This window comes from Salvelinus alpinus, chromosome 8 (genome assembly GCF_045679555.1).
Source record: "Salvelinus alpinus chromosome 8, SLU_Salpinus.1, whole genome shotgun sequence".
Lineage (NCBI taxonomy): Eukaryota > Metazoa > Chordata > Actinopteri > Salmoniformes > Salmonidae > Salvelinus > Salvelinus alpinus.
In genome coordinates this window covers 70302784-70326588 of record NC_092093.1, presented here as the reverse complement: position 1 = coordinate 70326588, position 23805 = coordinate 70302784, and the positions used below count along the sequence as shown (strand labels likewise).

At 44.5% G+C, this 23805-nt stretch overlaps 1 protein-coding gene across 5 annotated transcripts in view; it reads left to right on the top strand.

The window, feature by feature from the left end:
- The window catches only part of sema5a (sema domain, seven thrombospondin repeats (type 1 and type 1-like), transmembrane domain (TM) and short cytoplasmic domain, (semaphorin) 5A), a 202594-nt gene that overhangs the window by 108145 nt on the left and 70644 nt on the right, over window positions 1–23805 (top strand). For all 5 annotated transcript variants that reach the window (XR_011676583.1, XM_071414898.1, XM_071414900.1 and 2 more), the window contains 3 exons: window positions 4283–4487; window positions 8772–8979; window positions 10745–10862. Coding sequence is in view for 4 of the 5 variants with exons in the window: in XM_071414898.1 (XP_071270999.1) it covers window positions 4283–4487; window positions 8772–8979; window positions 10745–10862 (531 nt within the window). In the remaining variant the exon portion in view is untranslated. The remainder of the gene's footprint in view (window positions 1–4282; window positions 4488–8771; window positions 8980–10744; window positions 10863–23805) is intronic.

The window sequence follows — 23805 nt, the reverse complement described above, 5'->3', positions numbered from 1 at the left end:
GTGATGGTGGCGGATTAATGGCACGGCAATGGGCCCAAGTATCTCTGTGCATTCAAATTGCCAATCATAAAACACAATTGTGTTTGTTGTCGATAGCTTATGCCTGCCCATACTATAACCCCACCGCCACCATGGGGCACTCTGTTCACAACGTTGACATAAGCAAACCGCTCACCCACATGACGCCGTACACACTGTCTGCCATCGGCCCAGTACAGTTGGAATCAAGATGCATCCATGAAGAGCACACTTCTCCAGCGTGTCAGTGGTCATCGAAGGTGAGCATTTTCCCACTGAAGTCAGTTACAACGCCGAACTACAGTCAGTTCAAGACCCTGGTGATGATGACGAGCACGCAGATGAGCTTGCCTGAGACGGTTTCTGACAGTTTGTGCAGAAATGCTTCAGTTGTGCAAACCCACAGATTCATCAGCTGTACGGGTGGCTCGTCTCAGACGATCCGGCTGGTGAAGAAACTGTATGTGGATGTCCTGGGCTGGCGTGGTTACACGTGGTCTGTGGTTGTGAGGCCAGTTGGACATACTGCCAAATTCTTTAAAACGACATTGGAAGCGGCTTATGGTAGAGAAATTAACATTAAATTATCTGGCAACAGCTCTGGTGGACATTCCTGCAGTCAGCATGCCAATTGTACACTCCCTCAAAAGTTGAGACATCTGTGGCATTGTGTTGTGTGACAAAACTGCACATTTTAGAGTGGCCTTTTATTGTTCACCGTACAAGGTACAAGGTAATGATCATGCTGTTTAATCAGCTTCTTGATATGCCACACTTTTCAGGTGGATGGATTAATTTGACCAAGGAGAAATGCTCACTAACAGTGATGTAAACAAATTTGTGCAGAAAATTTGATAGAAATAAGCTTTTTGTGCATATGGAACATTTCAGTGATATTTTTTTTCAGCTCAGAAAACATAGGAGCAACACTTTACATGTTGCATTTATATTATTGTTCCGTGTATTAAAGGTCCAGTACACTACTCTTGTGAAAACAATATATATTTTTAAATGTTGTTTAATTTTTTTAATAAAACCCTCAGCACCCCTACTTCCCGCGGCTATGCTCTGACCCCATAGGGCTGTGGAACAGAGGGAGGATTTGGAAACCTTAGCTTTAAAGCTCTGTGCTTTTTAGTCAGGACACAGAGAGAATGGTGTATGGCTGGAAGGGCTAGCAGCTCTCAGGGCTAGCAGTTCTCAGGGCTAGCAGCTCTCAGGGCTAGCAGTTCTCAGGGCTAGCAGCTCTCAGGGCTAGCAGTTCTCAGGGCTAGCAGTTCTCAGGGCTAGCAGCTCTCAGGGCTAGCAGCTCTCAGGGCTAGCAGCTCTCAGGGCTAGCAGCTCTCAGGGCTAGCAGTTCTCAGGGCTAGCAGCTCTCAGGGCTAGCAGCTCTCAGGGCTAGCAGTTCTCAGGGCTAGCAGCTCTCAGGGCTAGCAGTTCTCAGGGCTAGCAGTTCTCAGGGCTAGCAGCTCTCAGGGCTAGCAGTTCTCAGGGCTAGCAGTTCTCAGGGCTAGCAGTTCTCAGGGCTAGCCGCTCTCAGGGCAAGCAGTTCTCAGGGCTAGCAGCTCTCAGGGCTAGCAGCTCTCAGGGCTAGCAGTTCTCAGGGCTAGCAGCTCTCAGGGCTAGCAGTTCTCAGGGCTAGCAGTTCTCAGGGCTAGCAGGCTTAGCAGATGGCCTACAGGCTAATCTACCCACAACAGTCTGAATGTGATTTCATTTTCTCAAGGGGTTGGGGGAGCCAGTGGAGGGCGCACACACACACACACACACACGCGCGGCTACAGACACGGCCGGCTGCACACACATGTTCCATATCACTCATGTAACCAAAAGCCTAAGGTGAACTTGGTCAGCGAGTTTTACTCTTGATAGACACACATATTTGCACATGAAGAAACACACACACACACAGATTCCAGTCACTTGAGGCTAGGAGAAATTGCCTGGATGGAAACCAATTTCCTCTGGCTTGTAGTATCTGACCAAAGCCTTGCCCTGCCCACTGTGGCTGTGTAGGTCTGCACAGGACCCTGTTAGAGAGGATAAAGTGTATGTGTGTGTGTAAACCAGCCTTTTCCAAGCTCAGGGGGAATTGCTCTGAAATGCACCATTTGACACACGCACGCACGCACACACATGCATACACACACACACACACACACACACACACACACACACACACACACACACACACACACACACACACACGCACACGCACACGCACACGCACACGCACACACACACATTTCACTGTTGGAGTACAGCACACTTTATCTAGGTTGGGGTGACATCTTCATCAAGTATTTGTCAATGTTGGAGGATTCGATTTACGAGCTTTGGATTTATGGCAGCCCTGCATTGATGTAAAATGGCCTGCCCATATATCTAGCACCCTACACACAAACAAACACACACACAGAGCGAGAGAGAGACAAACACACACACATACACGAATACACACACACACCAACATGGATCTTTCCCCAACTTCCTGTGAAATCATTACTCACACACACCCTGGCCATTGATTGAATGGTTAGTGACCTATCTGTCTAGAGAAATATCTCCCTTTTCTCTTAAACTGTATGAATTGATCCAGCAGTCATAGATAATGGTGAATCATGTTGCTGTGTATTAACAGTTCATATACCATCAGACTGGGGTGGGTGTGTCTGAGTGCAGATAGTCATCTCTCACTTTTAAATGCAAAATGAATTCATCGTTTAACTCACTGTCAGAGAGAGATTGATGTGTTTTGCACAAAACTCTTATTGATGATTTCCCAATGGTTGTTATAATACATTTTACATGCATATCTCACTATACTATAAGCCATACATACAGTTAGTACCAGACCTGGGTAGAAAATAGTTATGTTTTGTAGTTCATTTGAAAATACTACCTTTTCAAAAACTCAAGGTCGTCAAATATAGGTTATGACATTTCAACTAAAAGGCAAATATTTTCTTTCATATTCAAGTACAGGTCTCAGAAAAACAACATAATATTGAAAGTATTGGAATATCTCTCAGAAAACCCCAAAATATTTTAAGGTATTTTAATATATGGAAGTTATTTGAAAGCAAAAAAATATATATTTTGATGGCTGCCAAAAAGCTACGACAGTTAGTTGAATTAGTCTAAATATATGATCATAAGCATGTGGTTTAGGGGGCTCTTAGATATTCATCTTAATATAGTTTATAGTCTAGAATGAAATATATGAGTTACATGGAATCACCTCAACATTAGAGTAGACCACATTTGCAGCTTCTAAATGACTAACAAATATATTTTCACAATGAGTGAGACATAAGGTAATACAGTCACACTTGGCATCAAGTTCTTGATGGCTATTGAGTGTCAAAAGGAAACTAAATATCCCAAAACTGCCTTCATGAATCAACTACAGCCAAGGTAGGTGGAAAATCTGTTAGTTTTAGTCTGAGTAAACTATCCCTTTAAAGATGGTATAGTGTGTGTTTGTAACAAGAACATTTACCCTCAGATGGACAAAGAGGTTCAAAGTTGTTTTTGCTAAGCATCCAACTTGCTGTTTCCAATGTTTGCGAAAGGATTTGAATTACTCTGCAGTATTTTCAGGTATCATACAATTAATTGCAGCTTTCAAACTTTTCAGTGGCATGTTGGAAGAGTCAGTAGTTGAGTATCACAACTTATTTATACTTTTCTGTACAAAATATAATTGATTAATTGGTTTGATTTGACTGTACACCTGGGGCAATGGATATTCAGGAGAATAAACATTTACAAAATGTTCTGAAATAAATGTATTGTGTAGATCCAATAAGACTCTCAGATAGATTGGAATAGTACAGGAGATTGTGTGTGCTCTATTCATTCTATTTCTATCTTCAACGTGCAGTTCTAGATACAGCCCTGCCATTAGTTGAAGCCAGCCAATCCAATAGTTTCAGAAAAGTAGTCACTTCCTCAGTTCTGTAAGCTGTCATCAAGGCAAAGGATGGCTACTTTGTAGAATCTCAAATATAAGATATATTTGGATTTGTTTAACAATTTTTTGGTTACTACATGATTCCATAGTATATGTTATTTCATAGTTTTGATGTCTTCACTATTATTCTACAATGTAGAACATAGTTTAAAAAATTAATAAAAAACCTGGAATGAGTAGGTGTGTCCAAACACTTTGACTGGTACTGTATATATTGCATTAAAATACAAAAACACAGTCATGGGAAGCACAAATATATGATCTCTGTCCCTCTCTTTCTCCCTCAAGTGTGGTACCATAGACTACGGCTCCTACGTGAATCTGACAGAGAGGAACCTGCAGGATGCCCAGAAGTTCCTGCTGATGAATGAGGTGGTTCAGCCGGTCCAGCCTGTCCCTTACTTTATGGAGGATAATATCCGCTTCTCCCACGTAGCTGTGGACGTGGTGCAGGGCAAAGACATGCTGTTCCACATCATCTACCTGGCCACAGGTAAAATTGAAGTGTGTGTGTGTGTGTGTGTGTGTGTGTGTGTGTGTGTGTGTGTGTGTGTGTGTGTGTGTGTGTGTGTGTGTGCGTGTGCGTGTGCGTGTGCGTGTGTGTGTGTGTGTGTGCGTGTGCGCGTGTGTGACTATCTGATTCCTAGCCCTTTGACTCTGCACATGGTGGAGTGGTTCAGGAAGGTGAATGATGGCATTAGATGTGTAGCTCTGAGGAGACATCAAAGCTTTCATTCAGCTGACATTAATGGGATCGCAATGAACTGCCATGTGTCCTCCATATGCAGCAGCACACACACACACACACACACAGAGGCACACAACCTTGCCCATCCAGCAGACTCACCCCCCCCCCCAGACACACACACACCATCCTTTTCCACACACTCAATCCCTCACTGAGAAATGTTAAACACCATGAAATTGCAACCAGTCGCCTGTCAAGGGGAAGCATGGCGGTAATGTGAAAAACACAGGTACAGTATGTAACACAGCAACCAGACAGTGGACGGGAATTATGTAACACAGCAACCAGACAGAGGACGGGAAGTATGTAACACAGCAACCAGACAGTGGACGGGAAGTATGTAACACAGCAACCAGACAGTGGACAGGAAGTATGTAACACAGCAACCAGACAGTGGACAGGAAGTATGTAACACAGCAACCAGACAGAGGACAGGAATTATGTAACACAGCAACCAGACAGTGGACGGGAATTATGTAACACAGCAACCAGACAGTGGACGGGAAGTATGTAACACAGCAACCAGACAGTGGACGGGAAGTATGTAACACAGCAACCAGACAGTGGACAGGAAGTATGTAACACAGCAACCAGACAGTGGACGGGAAGTATGTAACACAGCAACCAGACAGTGGACAGGAAGTATGTAACACAGCAACCAGACAGTGGACGGGAAGTATGTAACACAGCAACCAGACAGTGGACGGGAAGTATGTAACACAGCAACCAGACAGTGGACAGGAATTATGTAACACAGCAACCAGACAGTGGACAGGAAGTATGTAACACAGCAACCAGACAGAGGACAGGAATTATGTAACACAGCAACCAGACAGTGGACGGGAATTATGTAACACAGCAACCAGACAGAGGACAGGAAGTATGTAACACAGCAACCAGACAGTGGACGGGAATTATGTAACACAGCAACCAGACAGTGGACGGGAAGTATGTAACACAGCAACCAGACAGAGGACAGGAAGTATGTAACACAGCAACCAGACAGTGGACGGGAAGTATGTAACACAGCAACCAGACAGTGGACGGGAAGTATGTAACACAGCAACCAGACAGTGGACGGGAAGTATGTAACACAGCAACCAGACAGTGGACGGGAAGTATGTAACACAGCAACCAGACAGTGGACGGGAAGTATGTAACACAGCAACCAGACAGTGGACAGGAAGTATGTAACACAGCAACCAGACAGTGGACGGGAAGTATGTAACACAGCAACCAGACAGTGGACGGGAAGTATGTAACACAGCAACCAGACAGTGGACGGGAAGTATGTAACACAGCAACCAGACAGTGGACGGGAAGTATGTAACACAGCAACCAGACAGTGGACGGGAAGTATGTAACACAGCAACCAGACAGAGGACAGGAAGTATGTAACACAGCAACCAGACAGAGGACAGGAAGTATGTAACACAGCAACCAGACAGAGGACAGGAAGTATGTAACACAGCAACCAGACAGAGGACAGGAAGTATGTAACACAGCAACCAGACAGTGGACGGGAAGTATGTAACACAGCAACCAGACAGTGGACGGGAAGTATGTAACACAGCAACCAGACTGGAAGGCTTAACCTCCTCTTACGCTGCTGGATTATACAGCCATGCTCTGTCTCATTCTGTGCCCCTGTTATTTCTGGATCCCTTCTCCACCTGTTCTGCATCACTAGCCTTGGGGCATTTCTGTCTGTCTGACGGTCCTGCTAACAAAACATTGCTCCCATTGTGTTTGTGTGTGTTTGTATGTGCATGAGTGAGTGTGTGTATCTCCACTCTCATTGTGTGTGGATGTGTGCTTATACGTGCGTGAGTGTGTCTGTGTGATCAATGCGGCAATGAGATCGGTGGGTTCACACAGAGCAGACAAGTTTCTGGATGCTAACCAGACCCTAATGAAAACATCTGAACCAGTGCCAGGGCCATTAGCAACGGCTAGCATACATAGCTAATCACTGGCTATTAGCGCTCTAGTGCACTGCTCTGATTGGGACCATTCTCTGGTACCTGATTTGTTTTACTAGAGGGCCGAACAACTAGGTAGTGTCGTACAATGTTTTTCCAACTTTTGGCTTTGTAAACCACACAAATCCTCTTTAATTCCTGTTTTTATAAAATAGACAAAACAAACTGTTTTTAGGCAGGATCTAGCCATGAACGCTAACACTATTGTAGCATGTTGAACCAAACTATTTCCAACATTTCTTTGCTTGTAGCTTTTAGTCAAGTGTAGTCATCAATTTCTGAGTATCTCGGATATCAGTTTCCCTACAGATCTATAAAACATCCATTGCTGCCGCAGTGAAAAACTCTACTTCGGGGCAGGACTGTACTTTTGTATTTTACCACCTTGAAGCTTTGTGTTAGGGAATAGGAATTCAACTTTCTTAGATCTAATTACATTCCCCTCCCTGCAGGGAATACATGTATAATTGACGATGTTTGCTTGAGTTGCCTCCAAATTCTGTATCTTATGCAATCACATGGGATGTTCCCATTCTTGCCAAGAATAAATGGAATTGAATGGAGGCAATCTGCATGAAACATTACAGTACTGGACCACAGAGGTCATTTTATAAATGCTGACCTAATCTGTAAATCAAGACTTCCTATGATGGCAGTTTAGCATGTCTAAAAACACTTTAAATTAGTGAATTTGGCTATTTCAGTCACATCTGTTGTTGACAGGTGTATGAAATCGAGTACACAGCCATGCAATCTCCATAGACAAAAATTGACAGTAGAATGGCCTGATCAGCTCAGTAACTTTCAACATGGCACCGTCATAGGATGCTACCTTTCCAACAAGTCAGTTAGACTCATTTCAGCCCTGCTAGAGCTGCCCCAGTCAACTGTAAGTGCTGATATTGTGAAGGGGAAACTTCTATGAGCAACAACGGTTCAGCCGCGAAGTGATAAGCCACACAAGCTCACAGAATGGGACCCCTGAGTGCTGAAGCGCGTAGCCTGTAAAAATCTTTTGTCCTCGGTTGCAACACTCACTACCGAGTTCCAAACTTCCTGTGGAAGCAATGTCAGCACAAGAACTGTTCATCGGGAGCTTCATGAAATGGGTTTCCATGGCCGAGCAGCCGCACACAAGAGTAATATCACCATACGCAATGCCAAGTATCGGCTGGAGTGGTGTAAAGCTCGCCGCCATTGGTCTCTGGAGAAGTGGAAATTAGTTCTCTGGAGTGATGAATCACGCTTTACCGTCTGTCAGTCCGATGGACGAATCTGAGTTTGGCGGATGCCAGGAGAACGCTACCTGTCCGAATGCACAGTACCAACTGTCTGGTAGGGGAGGAATTATGGTCTGGGGCTGTTTTTCATGGTTAGAGCTAGGCCCCTTAGTTCCAGTGAAGGGAAATCACTACAGCACACACATTCTGGATGATTATGTGCTTCCAACTTTGTGGCAACAGTTTGGGGAAGACTCTTTCCTATTTCAGCATGACAATGTCCCCATGCACAAAGCGAGGTCCATACAGAAATGGTGTGTCGAGATCAGTGTGGAAGAGCTTGACTGGCCTGCAAAAAGCCCTGACCTCAACCCCACCAAACACCTTTTGGATAAATTGGAATGCCGACTGCGAGCCAGGCCTAAATGCCCAACATCAGTGCCCGACCTCACTAATGCTCTTGTGGCTGAATGGAAGCAAGTCCATGCAGCAATGTTCCAACACGGAGTGGAATGCCTTCCCAGAAGAGTGGAGGCTGTTATAGCAGTTAAAGAAGGACCAACTCCATATTAATGCCCATGATTTTGGAATGAGATGTTTGACGAGCAGGTTTCCACATACTTTTGGTCATGTAGTGTACTTTTCCAGAGGGAGTAAGCTATTGTAGTTGATTGGGCATGTTGCAACTTTGCCAAATATAGAGTCAATGGTGACTTCCTCTCCCTCATCCACTCCCTTTGAAAAAGAAGAATACTGTTTAATACATATGAGACAGAAATGTTCCCTCTTTTTTTATCTACCTCCTTCTCCTACTCTCTCCTCTCCAGATTATGGAACCATCCGTAAGGTCCTGTCTCCTCTGAACCAGTCCATGGGCAGCTGTCTATTGGATGAGATTGAGTTGTTCCCGCCCAGGAGGAGACAACCAATCAGAAGCCTCCTGATCCTTCACAGCAGCAGTGAGCTGTACGTCGGGGTCAGGGACCAGGTCATCAAGATACCACTGATGAGATGCAACTTCCACAAGACCAGAGAGTGAGTAGTACACACAGACGTGTACGCATGCACACACGCGCGCACGCACGCACGCACGCACGCACACACACACACACACACACACACACACACACACACACACACACACACACACACACACACACACACACACACACACACACACACACACACACACACACACACACACACACACACACACACACACAACCTCCTAGGTATCAAAGCTGTGCAATCCAGGTGAACAAGAATATGTTAGCCAACTGAGCTAAAGTCTAGACATTATTTTATGGAGCTAAAACAAGTCTTCAGGTTACAGATAATCTTGGTAACCCAGAAGTAAAATTATTTTACCAAGGTTTGTAATTTCCTGTTTTACTTCTGGGGTGTATGCCGTTAACAATTGTGATTACCTTTGTGCAAAGGAAGGAGGCGAGGTGTCCTCCCGTGGAAATGGAAACTCTCAGCCAAACCCTTCCACTAATTTCACCTGTGTTAATCATGGTCAAAAAGCGCATTATTGTGTTGATGAATTTTTACAATATAGCCAATTTTGACTGTGTTGCTGTGGAATCTAGTGGAAACCGTTCATCACGGGCTTCAATAACACCGCACCAGCTTAAGCACCACCTTTGCCCAATCCTGATTCGTCCAAATAATCAATCACAAAAACCCAAAACCAGAAACTACTGCTGCTCGTAATCACATAATTATACGTGTGCCTTGACAGATTCTCAACGTTTCATCTGTCCATGAGAATCTGTCCACCAGAGATTAGGTTTCAGACAAAGACCCACCCACAGACCCACACACATACACTACTTCTCCACAACTGCATGTAGTTTCATAGTTGTTACAAGCTAATTACTTGTTAATTAATCCAATTATAGTGGGCCTGGCATGATGCCAATGTAATATAGTGCTCGGCCTTCTTGTCCCCTCAGCTGCTGTGGCTATTGTAGTGGGAGTATGTTAATGAGACATATTGAGTTTCTGACAGAGGTACCAGATCGTTCAGAGCAGAGGCCTGGATATGAACACAGTGCCAAGGATAACAGTAGACACATGATTCACAAAGACTTACTGTGTATTAAATGGCACCATATTCCCTATTTAGTGCACTACTTTTGATAGGGCTCTGGTCAAAAATAGTGCACTATATGAACAGGGTGCCATTTCGGACGCAATGCATGATTTACAAAGACAGACTCCAATGAAGAGATTTGGAGAAACCACAGCAAATAGGTGAAAACCAATCTGCAATTTTCATCTCACAAAGACATAAGTTATTCTCTGGTTTAGATTTAGAGATGGAGATGGAGGGTAACACCTGGGTCAGTAACACCTGAGTAGATTATAAACTGTTATTTTTTCTCTTCTGACAGACGTGCGAGTGTGTGTCAGTACACAATCTATCACTATTATATTCGACAGACTATTACTATAGCTAATACCATCTGTCTGTGTCTCAGAGATGAGTGTAGGTTGTGACACGGCTCTCTTATTTGCATGACAGAAGAGGAGACATCAGGTACTTTATTGTGCTGGAAACCTCTACGCCTCCTAAACAGAGACCTGGAAAAGCCAGAAGGGGGTTGAGCTGGTATTAGACTGGTCCCATGACAAATCTGTACTGTGATAATAGTTTGTGATAGTCTTGCTTATTCCTAAAAAGTTTACAGATCAGAACATGACTGAGGAATAACCTTTTCACACCCTCTCACCTTTTCTCTCACTAATTAATATATGAATCAATGAATCAGTCAATATGTCTCCTCTCTGTCAGGGCGTGTGTGGGGGCGAGGGACCCGTATTGTGGCTGGGACCTGGTGTTGAGGAAGTGCACCACACTGGAGGAGAGCGTCAGCATGAGCCAATGGGAACAGAGCATCACTAAGTGCCCTGTGAGTACCTAGAATGCACTGTACCATACACGCACGCACACACACACACACACACACACACACACACACACACACACACACACACACACACACACACACACACACACACACACACACACACACACATGCACACACACACACACACACACACACACACACACACACAAAGAGAAATGCATTCTCTCCCCAGCAAAGCCTCAATCAATCTCCCCTGTCTTTGCGATCATTAGCTAATTCGCAACAGTTCGCCCCATTCATTCTGTCCACTCCCAATTCCGGGGGATTGATTTCACGGCGACCCCGCTTAATGAAACGGTAATTGACGTGTATCTGACAGACATCTATTCTTGGGCGGTGACCATTGGCAGTGTTGAGTGCTGGTCTAGTCTTGTATGTGGTTTCATGTTCAACAGGTTATTTGGCACTACTAGACAGCCCACTGCATTTGTTGGCGAACACACACACACACACACACACACACACACACACACACACACACACACACACACACACACACACACACACACACACACACACACACACACACACACACACACACACACACACACACACACACACACACACACACCAAAGCATTACTTATCCAGAATCTTTCAAGTTCACCGACAGACCTAAGGAGCACTCTCTACTGATCAGAGAGCACTGGCTGTCTCCTTCTGATTACATAATAGTCAACTAAAAGACAGTGTAAACACAGACACTATTACAGGTGTCGTCGCCTGTGCTCTGGCTATTCTTAGCGCCTTTTATTTGCTCAGACACAACTGCCAAAGACAAGAAGGGAGCGTGTATTTGCTTATGTAACCTTTATATAGCCAGTTAAATCATTGAAAATGAGAAAAAATTCTGTTCCAATAACGACCTGCTAGCCAGCGGAACAATGGAGTCCTGTGTTGCCCAGACAAACTGTGATCCATTTGGTTATTATTGTAGGACTTCCATGGCTATTAAAGCAGACTGACAACTAGCAGTCCAAATGCACGTAACTGTTGGACAGGACTGGAATATTGGGGACAAAATGACTGCAAAGTCAATGACGCTTTTGTGAAGCTGCGTAGATTTATTTCCCATACATTACTCTAATCGGCTTTTGTGATTAACATGGTTTCTTTAACATGGAACTGAACTTTCCGAGAACTTAGAGGAGGGATGAAGTCATATTTTACATGTTTTTGTGGTTAAGATTTGGATAGGATCTTGTTCCAAGGTGTAATGTGTACCACAGTGAGTTGGTAGAAAGGAGACAGCTTTACCAACCTATTCACAAAACCATCTGGTGTTTGGGACTGGACTCCCTGTGGAAATAAACAATATAGAAAAGAGGTGTGTTTTTGGTGAAGTAAAATAAATCTTAGTCACCATGTTCACCGAATGTGTCTTTTAGGCATTAAAAGTACAAATGGAACTGAAATAGAATGGAAGCATTCTATTCGCCTTGTGCTTTTAACTAACGGAAACTGAAATGGAATGGAACCATTCTGTTCCTTCCCCCTCTGCAGCACATTTCAAACCCAAGAATAAAACAATGCACTTCGTCTTATAAGAGAGAAACAATAGAAATGTCTGCTGATACAATTACACTGAGGCCGTGAAATTATAAATTATTATTGATGTGATGTTCCCTAGTGTAAATGAAATACAAACACTTTTTTTCACAAACAATTGTTTTATCTAGCTCCCCTTGCCACGGCAGCTAAATATCACTATTTTGTCCATCCTTCTATTCTAACCTTTAATTTCATTAGCAGATTACACACTTCTTTATCAGTCTTACAATAAAAGAGGATGTTAATATCTTCTAATAGAGATTCAATATAGCTCTCTCTCTCTCCCTTTCTTCATTCAATTTCAATTTAAGGGATTTATTGGCATGGGAAACATTAGTTTACGTTGCCAAAGCAAGTGAAATAGATAATAAACAAAGTAAAATAAACAATAAAAAATGAACAGTGAACTTTACACTCACAAAAGTTCCAAAAGAATGAAGACATTTCAAATGTCATATTATGACTGTGTACAGTGTTATAATGATGTGCAAATAGTTAAAGTACAAAAGGGAAAATAAATAAACATAAATATAGGTTGTATTTAGAATGGTGTTTGTTCTTCACTGGTTGCCCGTTTCTTGTGCAAGGCTATGCTCACTGAGTTTGTACACCTTTCAAAGATTTCCTTCATTTTGGGTCAGTCACGGTGGTCAGGTATTCTGCCACTGTGTACTCTCTGTTTAGGGCCAAATAGCATTCTAGTTTGCTCTGTTTTTTTTCCCGTAAATTCTTTCCAATGTGTCAAGTAATTATCTTTTTTATTTTCAAATGATTTGGTTGGGTCTAATTGTGTTGCTGTCCTGGGGTTCTGTGGGGTGTGTTTCTGAACAGAGCCCCAGGACCAGCTTGTATAAGGGGCTCTTCTCCAGGTTAATTTCTCTGTAGGTGATGGCTTTGTTATAGAAGGTTTGGGAATCGCTTCCTTTTAGGTGGTTGAAGAATTTAACGTCTCTTTCTGGAGATGTTTAATTTTGATAATTACCGGGTATCGGCCTAATTCTGCTCTGCATGCATTAGTTGGAGTATTACGTTGTACACAGAGGATATTTTTGCAGAATTCTGCATACTTTCTCTCAATTTGGTGTTTGTCCCATTTTGTGAATTATTGGTTGGTGAGTGGACCCCAGACCTCACAACCATAAAGGACAATGGATTCTATAACTGATTCAAGTATTTTTAGCCAGCTCCAAATTGGTATGTAGAATTTTATGTTGCTTTTTATGGCATAGAAGGCCCTTCTTGCATTGTCTCTCAAATCGTTCACAGCTTTGTGGAAGTTACCTATGATGTTTAGGTTGAGGTATGTATAGTTTTTTTGTGTGCTCTAGGGCAACAGTGTCTAGATGGAATTTTTATTCGTGGTCCTGGCAATTGGACCTTTTTTGGAACACCATTATTTTTGTATTACATAATCTGTCCAGAAGATCTAGGTGCTGCTGTAGGCCCTCCTTTGTTGGGGACAGAAGCACTACATCATCAGCAAACAGTAGACATTTTCTTGATTCTTTCCTTGGTCTTTTCTTTACATTTTTATTTCCTATGGTGGAGGGTTAACGCACTGTTAGTTTAGCCGTAGCCATTGTTTGTTTGTTTTTAAGTTAGGGAGGAAGAGGACAGAGCTTTAGTTTCCTGGGGGTTTGAACGGTGTGGTGTGCGCGATGGCTTCGCAGCCTAGCTCAGAAGAAACACTTGTTACAGCATGGATCCAGGTGTGTTCCTGAGGTTGGAGTTCAGATGGAGGTTCTGCTCACGCTCGGCGAAAAGGTAGGAGCTGAATCTATTCCGCATCCAGAATGAACAAAGAGGTGGTTGTGTTCATGAAAAGAGTACATTTGTTGGGTTTGCTGATTGCTAGTGGAATATTTGTAAGAGATGTGTTGGTGCCGATTTCTCCTCTTTCGCCTCCTTCAACTAGGGTGGTAGTTGCGAATCTGCCTCAGTTTATTACGGATGATCAGATACGTAAAGAGTTGAGTCGGTTTGGTAAGTTTGCTAGACTTTTTTGTGTCGGCAGGTTTTCAGAAGATGCCGTTAAGCATGTTGTTTCGTTCCAGAGGCAAGTGTTCATGTTTCTGACTAACAATGAGCAACATTTAAATGTGCATTTTAAAGTGAGGCATGGGGAGGGGCTCTATGCGGGGTTGGCCAGCACAGATAGTCTACGGTGCTTTGAGTGTGGGGATTTGGGACATAAGAGCGTTAAGTGCCCGCATAAAGGCCATAGACAAGGTGAGGGTACACCCACCAGTGGGGGAAATCGAGGTCAACGTGCAGGTGCCATGAGACGCAGGCAACAGAGGCTGGGCCTAGTCATGCTATAGATCAGGGGTGGGCAATTTCAGTCCTCGAGGGCTTGATTGGTGTCACAGTTTTGCCCCAGCCCCAGCTAACACACCTGACTCCAATAATGACCTAATCATGGTCTTCAGTTTAGAATGCAATTTAATTAACTTTTTATGGCTGCCATCCTGCTACCGGGATGATATGACTACAGCGAGTGAAAGTGCAGGGTGCCAAATTCAAAAAGCAGAAATCAGAAATCTCATAATTAAAATTCCTCAAACATAGATTTGTCTTATATCATTTTAAAGGTAATCTTGTTGTTAATCCCACCAAAGTGTCCGATTTCAAATATGTTTTTCAGCGAAAGCACTACAAACGATTATGTTAGGTCACCACAAAACCACAATAAGCACAGCCATTTTTCCAGCGAAATATAGCTTTCACAAAAACCAGAAATAGAGAAAATGAATCACTAACCTTTGATTATCTTCATCAGATGACACTCATAGGACTTCATTTTACACAATACATGCATGTTTTGTTTGATTAAGTTCATATTTATATAAAAAAATCTGAGTTTACATTGACGCATTAGATTCACTAGTTGCAAAAACATCAAGTGATTTTGCATGGCCACATCGTTTCAACAGAAATACTCATCATAAATGTAGATGATAATACAAGTTATACACATGGAATTATAGATATACCTCTCCTTAATGTAACCGCTGTGTCAGATTTCAAAAAAACTTTACGGAAAAATAAACCATGCAATAATCTGAGACGGAGCTCAGAACAATAGCCAAATTAGCCGCCATGTTGGACTCAACAGAAACCAGAAAATACATGATAAATGTGTTCTTACCTTTGATGAATTCATCAGAATGCAGTCCTAGGAATCCCAGGTCCACAATAAATGCTTGATTTGTTCGTTAATGTCCGTTATTTATGTCAAATTAGCTACTTTGGACATGTTTACCAAACGCCAAACCCAAAGCGTGTCCACTACCGTCCACTATAACGTGACTAAATGTCCAAAAGTTCCGTTACAGTCAGTAGAAACATGTCAAACGATGTACTGAATCAATCTTTAGAATGTTGTTAACATACATCTTGAATAACGTTCCAACCGGAGAATTTCATCGACTTCAGTTGACCGATGGAACGGAGCTGACTCTCACGTGAACGCGCGTGTTCAATGCGTGATCACCTCCTGGCAGTGGTCACTAATTCCTGTCTCCTTCAGCCCCCCTTCACATTAGATTCATCAGACAAAGTTATATTGACTGTTGACATCTAGTGGAAGCCGTAAGAAGTGAAAACTCATCAATATCTCGCTGTGATTTCAATGAGAGCTTGGTTGAAAATTGGCACCCCCAGAAAAAATACAAACAGGAAGTGGAACTTCTCAGGTTTTTGCCTGCCATGTGAGTTCTGTTATACTCACAGACATAATTTAAACAGTTTTAGAAACTTCAGAGTGTTTTCTATCCAATATGAATAATAATATGCATATATTAGTAACTGGGACTGAGGAGCAGGCCGTTTAATATGGGCACCTCTGTGCACCTTTCATCCAAGCTACTCAATACTGCCCCTTCAGCCATAAGAAGTTAATCAGCTGTGTTTGCTAGGGATGGAGAAAAAGTGTAACACCAATCAGGCCCTCGAGGACTGGAGTTGCCCACCCCTGCTATATTTTTTATTTTTTTATTTCACTTTTATTTACCAGGTAGGCAAGTTGAGAACAAGTTCTCATTTACAATTGCGACCTGGCCAAGATAAAGCAAAGCAGTTCGACACATAAAACAACACAGAGTTACACATGGAGTAAAACAAACATACAGTCAATAATACAGTAGAAAAATAAGTCTATACAATGTGAGCAAATGAGGTGAGATAAGGGAGGTAAAGGCAAAAAAAAAGGCCATGGTGGCGAAGTAAATATAATATAGCAAGTAAAACACTGGAATGGTAGATTTGCAGTGGAAGAATGTAGTAGGGAGAGAGGTAGTTGTTTGGGCTAAATTATAGATGGGCTATGAACAGGTGCAGTATTCTGTGAGCTGCCCTGACAGCTAGTGCTTAAAGCTAGTGAGGGAGATAAGTGTTTCCAGTTTCAGAGATTTTTGTAGTTCATTCCAGTCATTGGCAGCAGAGAACTGGAAGGAGAGGCGGCCAAAGGAAGAATTGGTTTTGGGGGTGACCAGAGAGATATACCTGCTGGAGCGCGTGCTACAGGTGGGTGCTGCTATGGTGACCAGCGAGCTGAGATAAAGGGGGAACTTTACCTAGCAGGGTCTTGTAGATGACCTGAAGCCAGTGGGTTTGGCGACGAGTATGAAGCCAGGGCCAGCCAACGAGAGCGTGGTGGGTAGTATATGGGGCTTTGGTGACAAAACGGATGGCACTGTGATAGACTGCATCCAATTTATTGAGTAGAGTATTGGAGGCTATTTTGTAAATGACAACGCCGAAGTCGAGGATCGGTAGGATGGTCAGTTTTACAAGGGTATGTTTGGCAGCATGAGTGAAGGATGCTTTGTTGCGAAAAAGGAAGCCAATTCTAGATTTAACTTTGGATTGGAGATGTTTGATGTGAGTCTGGAAGGAGAGTTTACAGTCTAACCAGACACCTAGGTATTTGTAGTTGTCCACATATTCTAAGTCAGAACCATCCAGAGTAGTGATGTTGGACGGGCGGGCAGGTGCAGGCAGCGATTGGTTGAAGAGCATGCATTTAGTTTTACTTGTATTTAAGAGCAATTGGAGGCCACGGAAGGAGAGTTGTATGGCATTGAAGCTCGTCTGGAGAGTTGTTAACACAGTGTCCAAAGAAGGGCCGGAAGTATACAGAATGGTGTCGTCTGCGTAGAGGTGGATAAGAGACTCACCAGCAGCAAGAGCGACATCATTGATGTATACAGAGAAGAGAGTCGGTCCAAGAATTGAACCCTGTGGCACCCCCATAGAGACTGCCAGAGGCCCGGACAACAGGCCCTCCGATTTGACACACTGAACTCTATCAGAGAAGTAGTTGGTGAACCAGGCGAGGCAATCATTTGAGAAACCAAGGCTATCGAGTCTGCCGATGAGGATGTGGTGATTGACAGAGTCGAAAGCCTTGGCCAGGTCAATGAATACGGCTGCACAGTATTGTTTCTTATCGATGGCGGTTAGGATATCGTTTGGGACCATGAGCGTGGCTGAGGTGCACCCATGACCAGCTGTGAAACCAGATTGCATAGCGGAGAAGGTATGGTGGAATTCGAAATGGTCGGTAATCTGTTTGTTGACTTGGCTTTCGAAGACCTTAGAAAGGCAGGGTAGGACAGATATAGGTCTGTAGCAGTTTGGGTCAAGAGTGTCCCCCCCCTTTGAAGAGGGGGATGACTGCAGTTGCTTTCCAATCTTTGGGAATCTCAGATGACACGAAAGAGAGGTTGAACAGGCTAGTATTAGGGGTTGCAACAATTTCGGCAGATAATTTTAGAAAGAAAGGATTCAGATTGTCTTGCCCAGCTGATTTGTAGGGGTCCAGATTTTGCAGCTCTTTCAGAACATCAGTTGACTGGATTTGGGAGAAGGAGAAATGGGGAAGGCTTGAGCGAGTTGCTGTGGGGGGTACAGTGCTGTTGACCGGGGTAGGGTTAGCCAGGTGGAAAGCATGGCCAGCCGTAGAAAAATGCTTTTTAAAATTCTCAATTATAGTGGATTTATCGGTGGTGACAGTGTTTCCTGTCCTCAGTGCAGTGGGCAGCTGGGAGGAGGTGTTCTTATTCTCCATGGACTTTACAGTGTCCCAGAACTTTTTTGAGTTTGTGTTGCAGGAAGCAAATTTCTGCTTGAAAAAGCTAGCCTTGGCATTTCTAACTGCCTGTGTATATTGGTTTCTAGCTTCCCTGAAAAGTTGCATATCACGGGGGCTGTTCGATGCTAATGCAGAACGCCATAGGATGTTTTTGTGTTGGTTAAGGGCAGTCAGGTCTGGAGAGAACCAAGGGCTATATCTGTTCCTGGTTCTAAATGTCTTGAATGGGGCATGCTTATTTAAGATGGTGAGGTAGGCATTTAAAAAAAATAACCAGGCATCCTCTACTGACGGGATGAGCTCAATATCCTTCCAGGATACCCCGGCCAGGTCGATTAGAAAGGCCTGCTCGCTGAAGTGTTTCAGGGAGCGTTTGACAGTGATGAGTGGAGGTCGTTTGACCTCTGACCCATTACGGATGCAGGCAATGAAGCAGTGATCGCTGAGATCTTGGTTGAAAACAGCAGAGGTGTATTTAGAGGGCAAGTTGGTTAGGATGATATCTATGAGGGTGCCCGTGTTTACGGCTTTGGGGTGGTACCTGGTAGGTTCATTGATCATTTGTGTGAGATTGAGGGTATCAAGCTTAGATTGTAGGATGGCTGGGGTGTTAAGCATGTTCCAGTTTAGGTCGCCTAGCAGCACGAGCTTTGAAGATAGATGGGGGGCAATCAGTTCACATATGGTGTCCAGAGCACAGCTGGGGGCAGAGGGTGGTCTATAACAGGCGGCAACGGTGAGCGACTTGTTTTTAGAGAGGTGGATTTTTTAAAGTAGAAGTTCAAATTGCATGGGTACAGACCTGGATAGTAGGACAGAACTCTGCAGGCTATCTTTGCAGTAGATTGCAACACCGCTCCCCTTGGCCGTTCTATCTTGTCTGAAAACGTTGTAGTTAGGAATGGAGATTTCAGAATTTTTGGTGGTCTTCCTAAGCCAGAATTCAGACACGGCTAGAACATCCGGGTTGGCAGTGTGTGCTAAAGCAGTGAATAAAACAAACTTAGGGAGGAGGCTTCTAATGTTAACATGCATGAAACCAAGGCTATTACGATTACAGAAGTCATCAAAAGAGAGCGCCTGGGGAATAGGAGTGGAGCTAGGCACTGCAGGGCCTGGATTCACCTCTACATCACCAGAGGAACAGAGGAGGAGTAGGATAAGGGTACGGCTAAAAGCTATGAGAATTGGTCGTCTAGAACGTCCGGAACAGAGTGTAAAAGGAGGTTTCTGGGGGCAATAAAATAGCTTCAAGGTATAATGTACAGACAAAGGTATGGTAGGATGTGAATACAGTGGAGGTAAACCTAGGTATTGAGTGATGATGAGAGAGATATTGTCTCTAGAAACATCATTGAAACCAGGTGATATCATCGCATGTGTGGGTGGTGGAACTGAAAGGTTGGATAAGGTATAATGAGCAGGGCTAGAGGCTCTACAGTGAAATAAGCCAATAAACACTAACCAGAACAGCAATGGACAAGGCATATTGACATTAAGGAGAGGCATGCTTAGTCGAGTGATCATAAGGGTCCAGTGAGTAGTGAGGTTGGTTGGGGTAACGGCGATTCAGACAGCTAGCTGAGCCATCGGTAGCAAGCTAGCATAGGATGGAAGTCTGATTTTAGCCACCTCATGCGTTTCCGACGGTAGATTAGTGGGGTTCCGTGTGGTAGAGGGGATCAATCCAATTGGCTAAATAGATATAGTTATAGTGACCCAAGAAAAATTGTTCGATAGATAGACCTATTCAGATAGCAGCCGATAAGACAGCTAACGATTAGCGAGCCGCAGATGGGCGTTCAGGTAACGTCGCGACGGAGGGGCCAGTATGATAACTCCCTCGGGCAGATAACGTCGGTAGTCCAGTCGTGAAGGCCCGGTGGGGCTCCGCATCGGCAGTAAAACGGGTCCGGATAGGTGATTGTAGCCCAGGAGTGGCTGATGGAACTCTTCAGCTGGCTAGCTCTGGAATAATTGATGTTTGCTCCGGGATCGACGTAAGCCAATAGTCACACAGATAGCAGCTACGTAGCTAGCTGCGAGATCCAGATGTAAATGTCCAGAGCTTGCGGTTCTATATCTGGGGATATGGAGAGAAAATAGGTCCGGTATGTTCTGGTCTGAGTTGCATTGTACAAAACTGGCAATAGCTTTTCGAGCTAAAAGATAGCTGATGACCACAAACCGTGGTTAGCTGAATACTAACGTTAGCCAGTAAACTGGCTAGCTTCTGGTTAGCTTCTGGCTAGCTTCTGGCTAGCTTCTATTGTGGATTTCAGATTTGAGGTAAATAATACTTTCTTTTTTTTTTTATTGGTGAGGCGGGTTGCAGGAGAGTGTTTTGAAGTTGAGTTTTTGGAAAAGAAAATATATAAAAGATATACGAAGAAAGATGTAAATATATATATACACGGTACACGACAAGACGAGGACAAAGGACATCTGACTGCTATGCCATCTTAGGACATGTAGATGGTGGTGTGGATGAGGCTGGGCCTAGTCATGCTAGAAATGGTGTAGATGAGGATGGGTCTAGTCAGGCTATAGATGGTGGTGTGGATGAGGCTGGGTCTAGTCAGGCTATGGATGGTGGTGTAGCTGAGGCTGGGTCTGTTCATGTCATGGATGGTGGTGTAGATGAGGCTGGGCCTAGTCAGGTTATGCTAGTTGATGAGTGGGGAAAGGCAAGTGGCTAGGGGCGGTGGAGGAAGTTGTCAAGCGTAAGAGGAAAAAGGGGGAGAAGAAAGGAGGTGAGAGGGGAGGGGAGAGGCTGGTGTGATCAAAGGCACTAAGGAACCTTTGCCTGGTGTTGGGGGGAGGCCCTGAATTTAGAGAAAGGGCAGCTGGTCAGGATGGGAGATGGAGATGAGGAGGAGGAAGGTGAGTCTGAGGAAGAGGACAATGAGGAGGCTTTCTTTTCAGACTCCTCCACAATGGGTCCAGAGCTGACAGCCAGCCAGTCAGGCAGAGGGGTCAAAGTACACAGTGAGGGAACTGCCAAGGTCCCTGAATGAGACTAAAGGGAAAAAGGTTAATCTTGCAGCTTTTTTGCGATCCGGGAAAGTTTTGTAAGATCAGTATGCTATGAAAAATGAGGGGCATGGTGTCCTCTCACCCAGGAAACGTTTTAGGTTGAGGAAGTGGGTCACAACCATGCGTAAGGGTCTACCTTCAGATGCTTTTTAGATGAGTAGTTCTTATCTGGCACTGGGATTTTTTGAGCTTTACAATTGGTCTCTTTCTTTGCTGGCTTTTCTCCCACTTCTTATGGAGACTCTTCGGGTAGGCTCGCTTAATATAAATGTCGCCAGAGATGCGGGAAAGAGGAGTCTGTTGGGTGAATATGTAAAACAAAAAAAGTACAGGTTTTGTTTCTGCAGGAGACGCGGGAGACCCATGGCACAGCGGTCTAAGGCACTGCATCTCACTACAGACACCCTGGGGCGAATCCAGGCTGTATCACAACCGGCCGTGATTGGGAGTCTCATAGGGCGGAGCACAATTGGCCCAGTGTCGTCCGGGTTTGGGCGGTGTAGGCCATCATTGTAAATAAGAATTTGTTCTTCACTGACTTGCCTAGTTAAATAAAGGTAAAATAAATAAAACATTTGTGAATGAAGTCAATTGGGGGTTCTGATGGAAAGGGGCAAGTGTGCTGAGCAATGGAGCAAATGTTAGTGCAGGGGTGGCAGTCCATTTTGCACCGGATCTGACTGTAAAATTGTGTTCCTCAAAGGAGGTGTGTAGGGGTAGACTTCTTGTAGTAAAAGCAGAAATTAAAAACAGGGGTTTTGTCCTAATAAATGTGTATGCGCCTCACAAAGGGAGCGAGAGGGTGTCGTTTGGGTGTCTTAGACAGGAAGTCTCACAGGTAGCGCATGAGGAGATACTGGTGGTCGGCGGGGACTGGAATTGTACGATAGATTTTATGAAAGATAGAAATGGGGAGGAGCATCATTCAGGCTCAGTGGGGGTGTTAAGCAACATCATTAAGCAGTTTGACCTGGTGGATGTTTAGAGATCTAGACATCCCAACACAAGACAGTATACATGGGTGAAGGTCTTTGGGACCTAGGGTGAAAGTAGCCAGACTAGATCAGAGCAATAGGCTGTTGGGCACTACCATTCTCCCGGTGGGTTTTTCGGATCACCACATAACCGTGGCTCGGTTATTCAGTCCAAATTCAGCTTTTCTGTCAACAGTATACAGCTCTCTCATCCTCAGCGGCTAGGAGAGTATTGGGGGAACTCGAGCGTAGTATCAGTGGAGTGGAGGTAGAGCTGGTGGGGCAAGGCAATGTAGGCCTCCAGGCTAATTTAGCTGAATTACGTAGGGACCTTGGCAGTTTTTTCAAGGTTAAAGCAAAGGGAGCACTTGTAAGAGCTAGGTTCTCCATGCTCCCAGCTCCTTCTTCTTTGGTTTGGAAAGACAGAGCGGTGAAGCCAAGGGTATGCATTGTCTGCGGCTGTCGGATGAGCGGGTGACCTCTGTGGTGGGGGAGATGCGGGAGCGGACTGTGGAGTTTGCAGAGGGTTGTGAAGGGCTTAACATTTTGGGGGTGTACCTGGGCTCACAGAGGTGGGTCAAGAAGAACTGGGAGTGGCTTTCACAGGCAGTGGTGTCAAGACTGGCCAGGTGGCTCCTGTCCCAAGTGTCATATAGCGGGAGGGTGCTGATAATCAACAACCTGGCAGCATGTGGTATAAACTGGCTGTCCTCAACCCCCCCTGCCGGTCTGATCGAAGATCTGCAATGCAAGCTGGTGGATTTTTTCTGGTCAGGCCATCACTGTCACTCCACGAAGGAGGACAGGGCCTGGTGGAACTGGAGAGCAGGGTGGCTGCATTCCGACTATAGGCGTCGCAGAGACTGCTGTACCATACTGAGGTCGGATGGAGAGAACCAGCATGCGTGCTGCTGAGGAGAGCTGGTGGATTAGGGTTGGACTGGCAGCTCTTCCTTATGAGGCTGGAGAGGCTGAGTACAGCAGGTCTCTCAGATTTTTTTCTCTGCGGTTCTGAGGGCCTGGCAGCTGCTAAGGACCACACGAGAAGGGGGTGTGGAGCCTGGGCTGTCGGTGTGGGAGGAGCCTATCTTCCACAATTCAGTCATCCTTTTGAGATCGGTTCAATCGGCCATCCTGCAGAAGCGACTGATGGCAGCGGGTTTACTAAGGCTCGGTGACCTACGGCTGCTGGGGGAGGAGGAGTGGAAAACCCCGGAAGTTCTGGCACAACAAAAAGGACTAATATCTCTTAGGCTGTAGATATTCCAGAC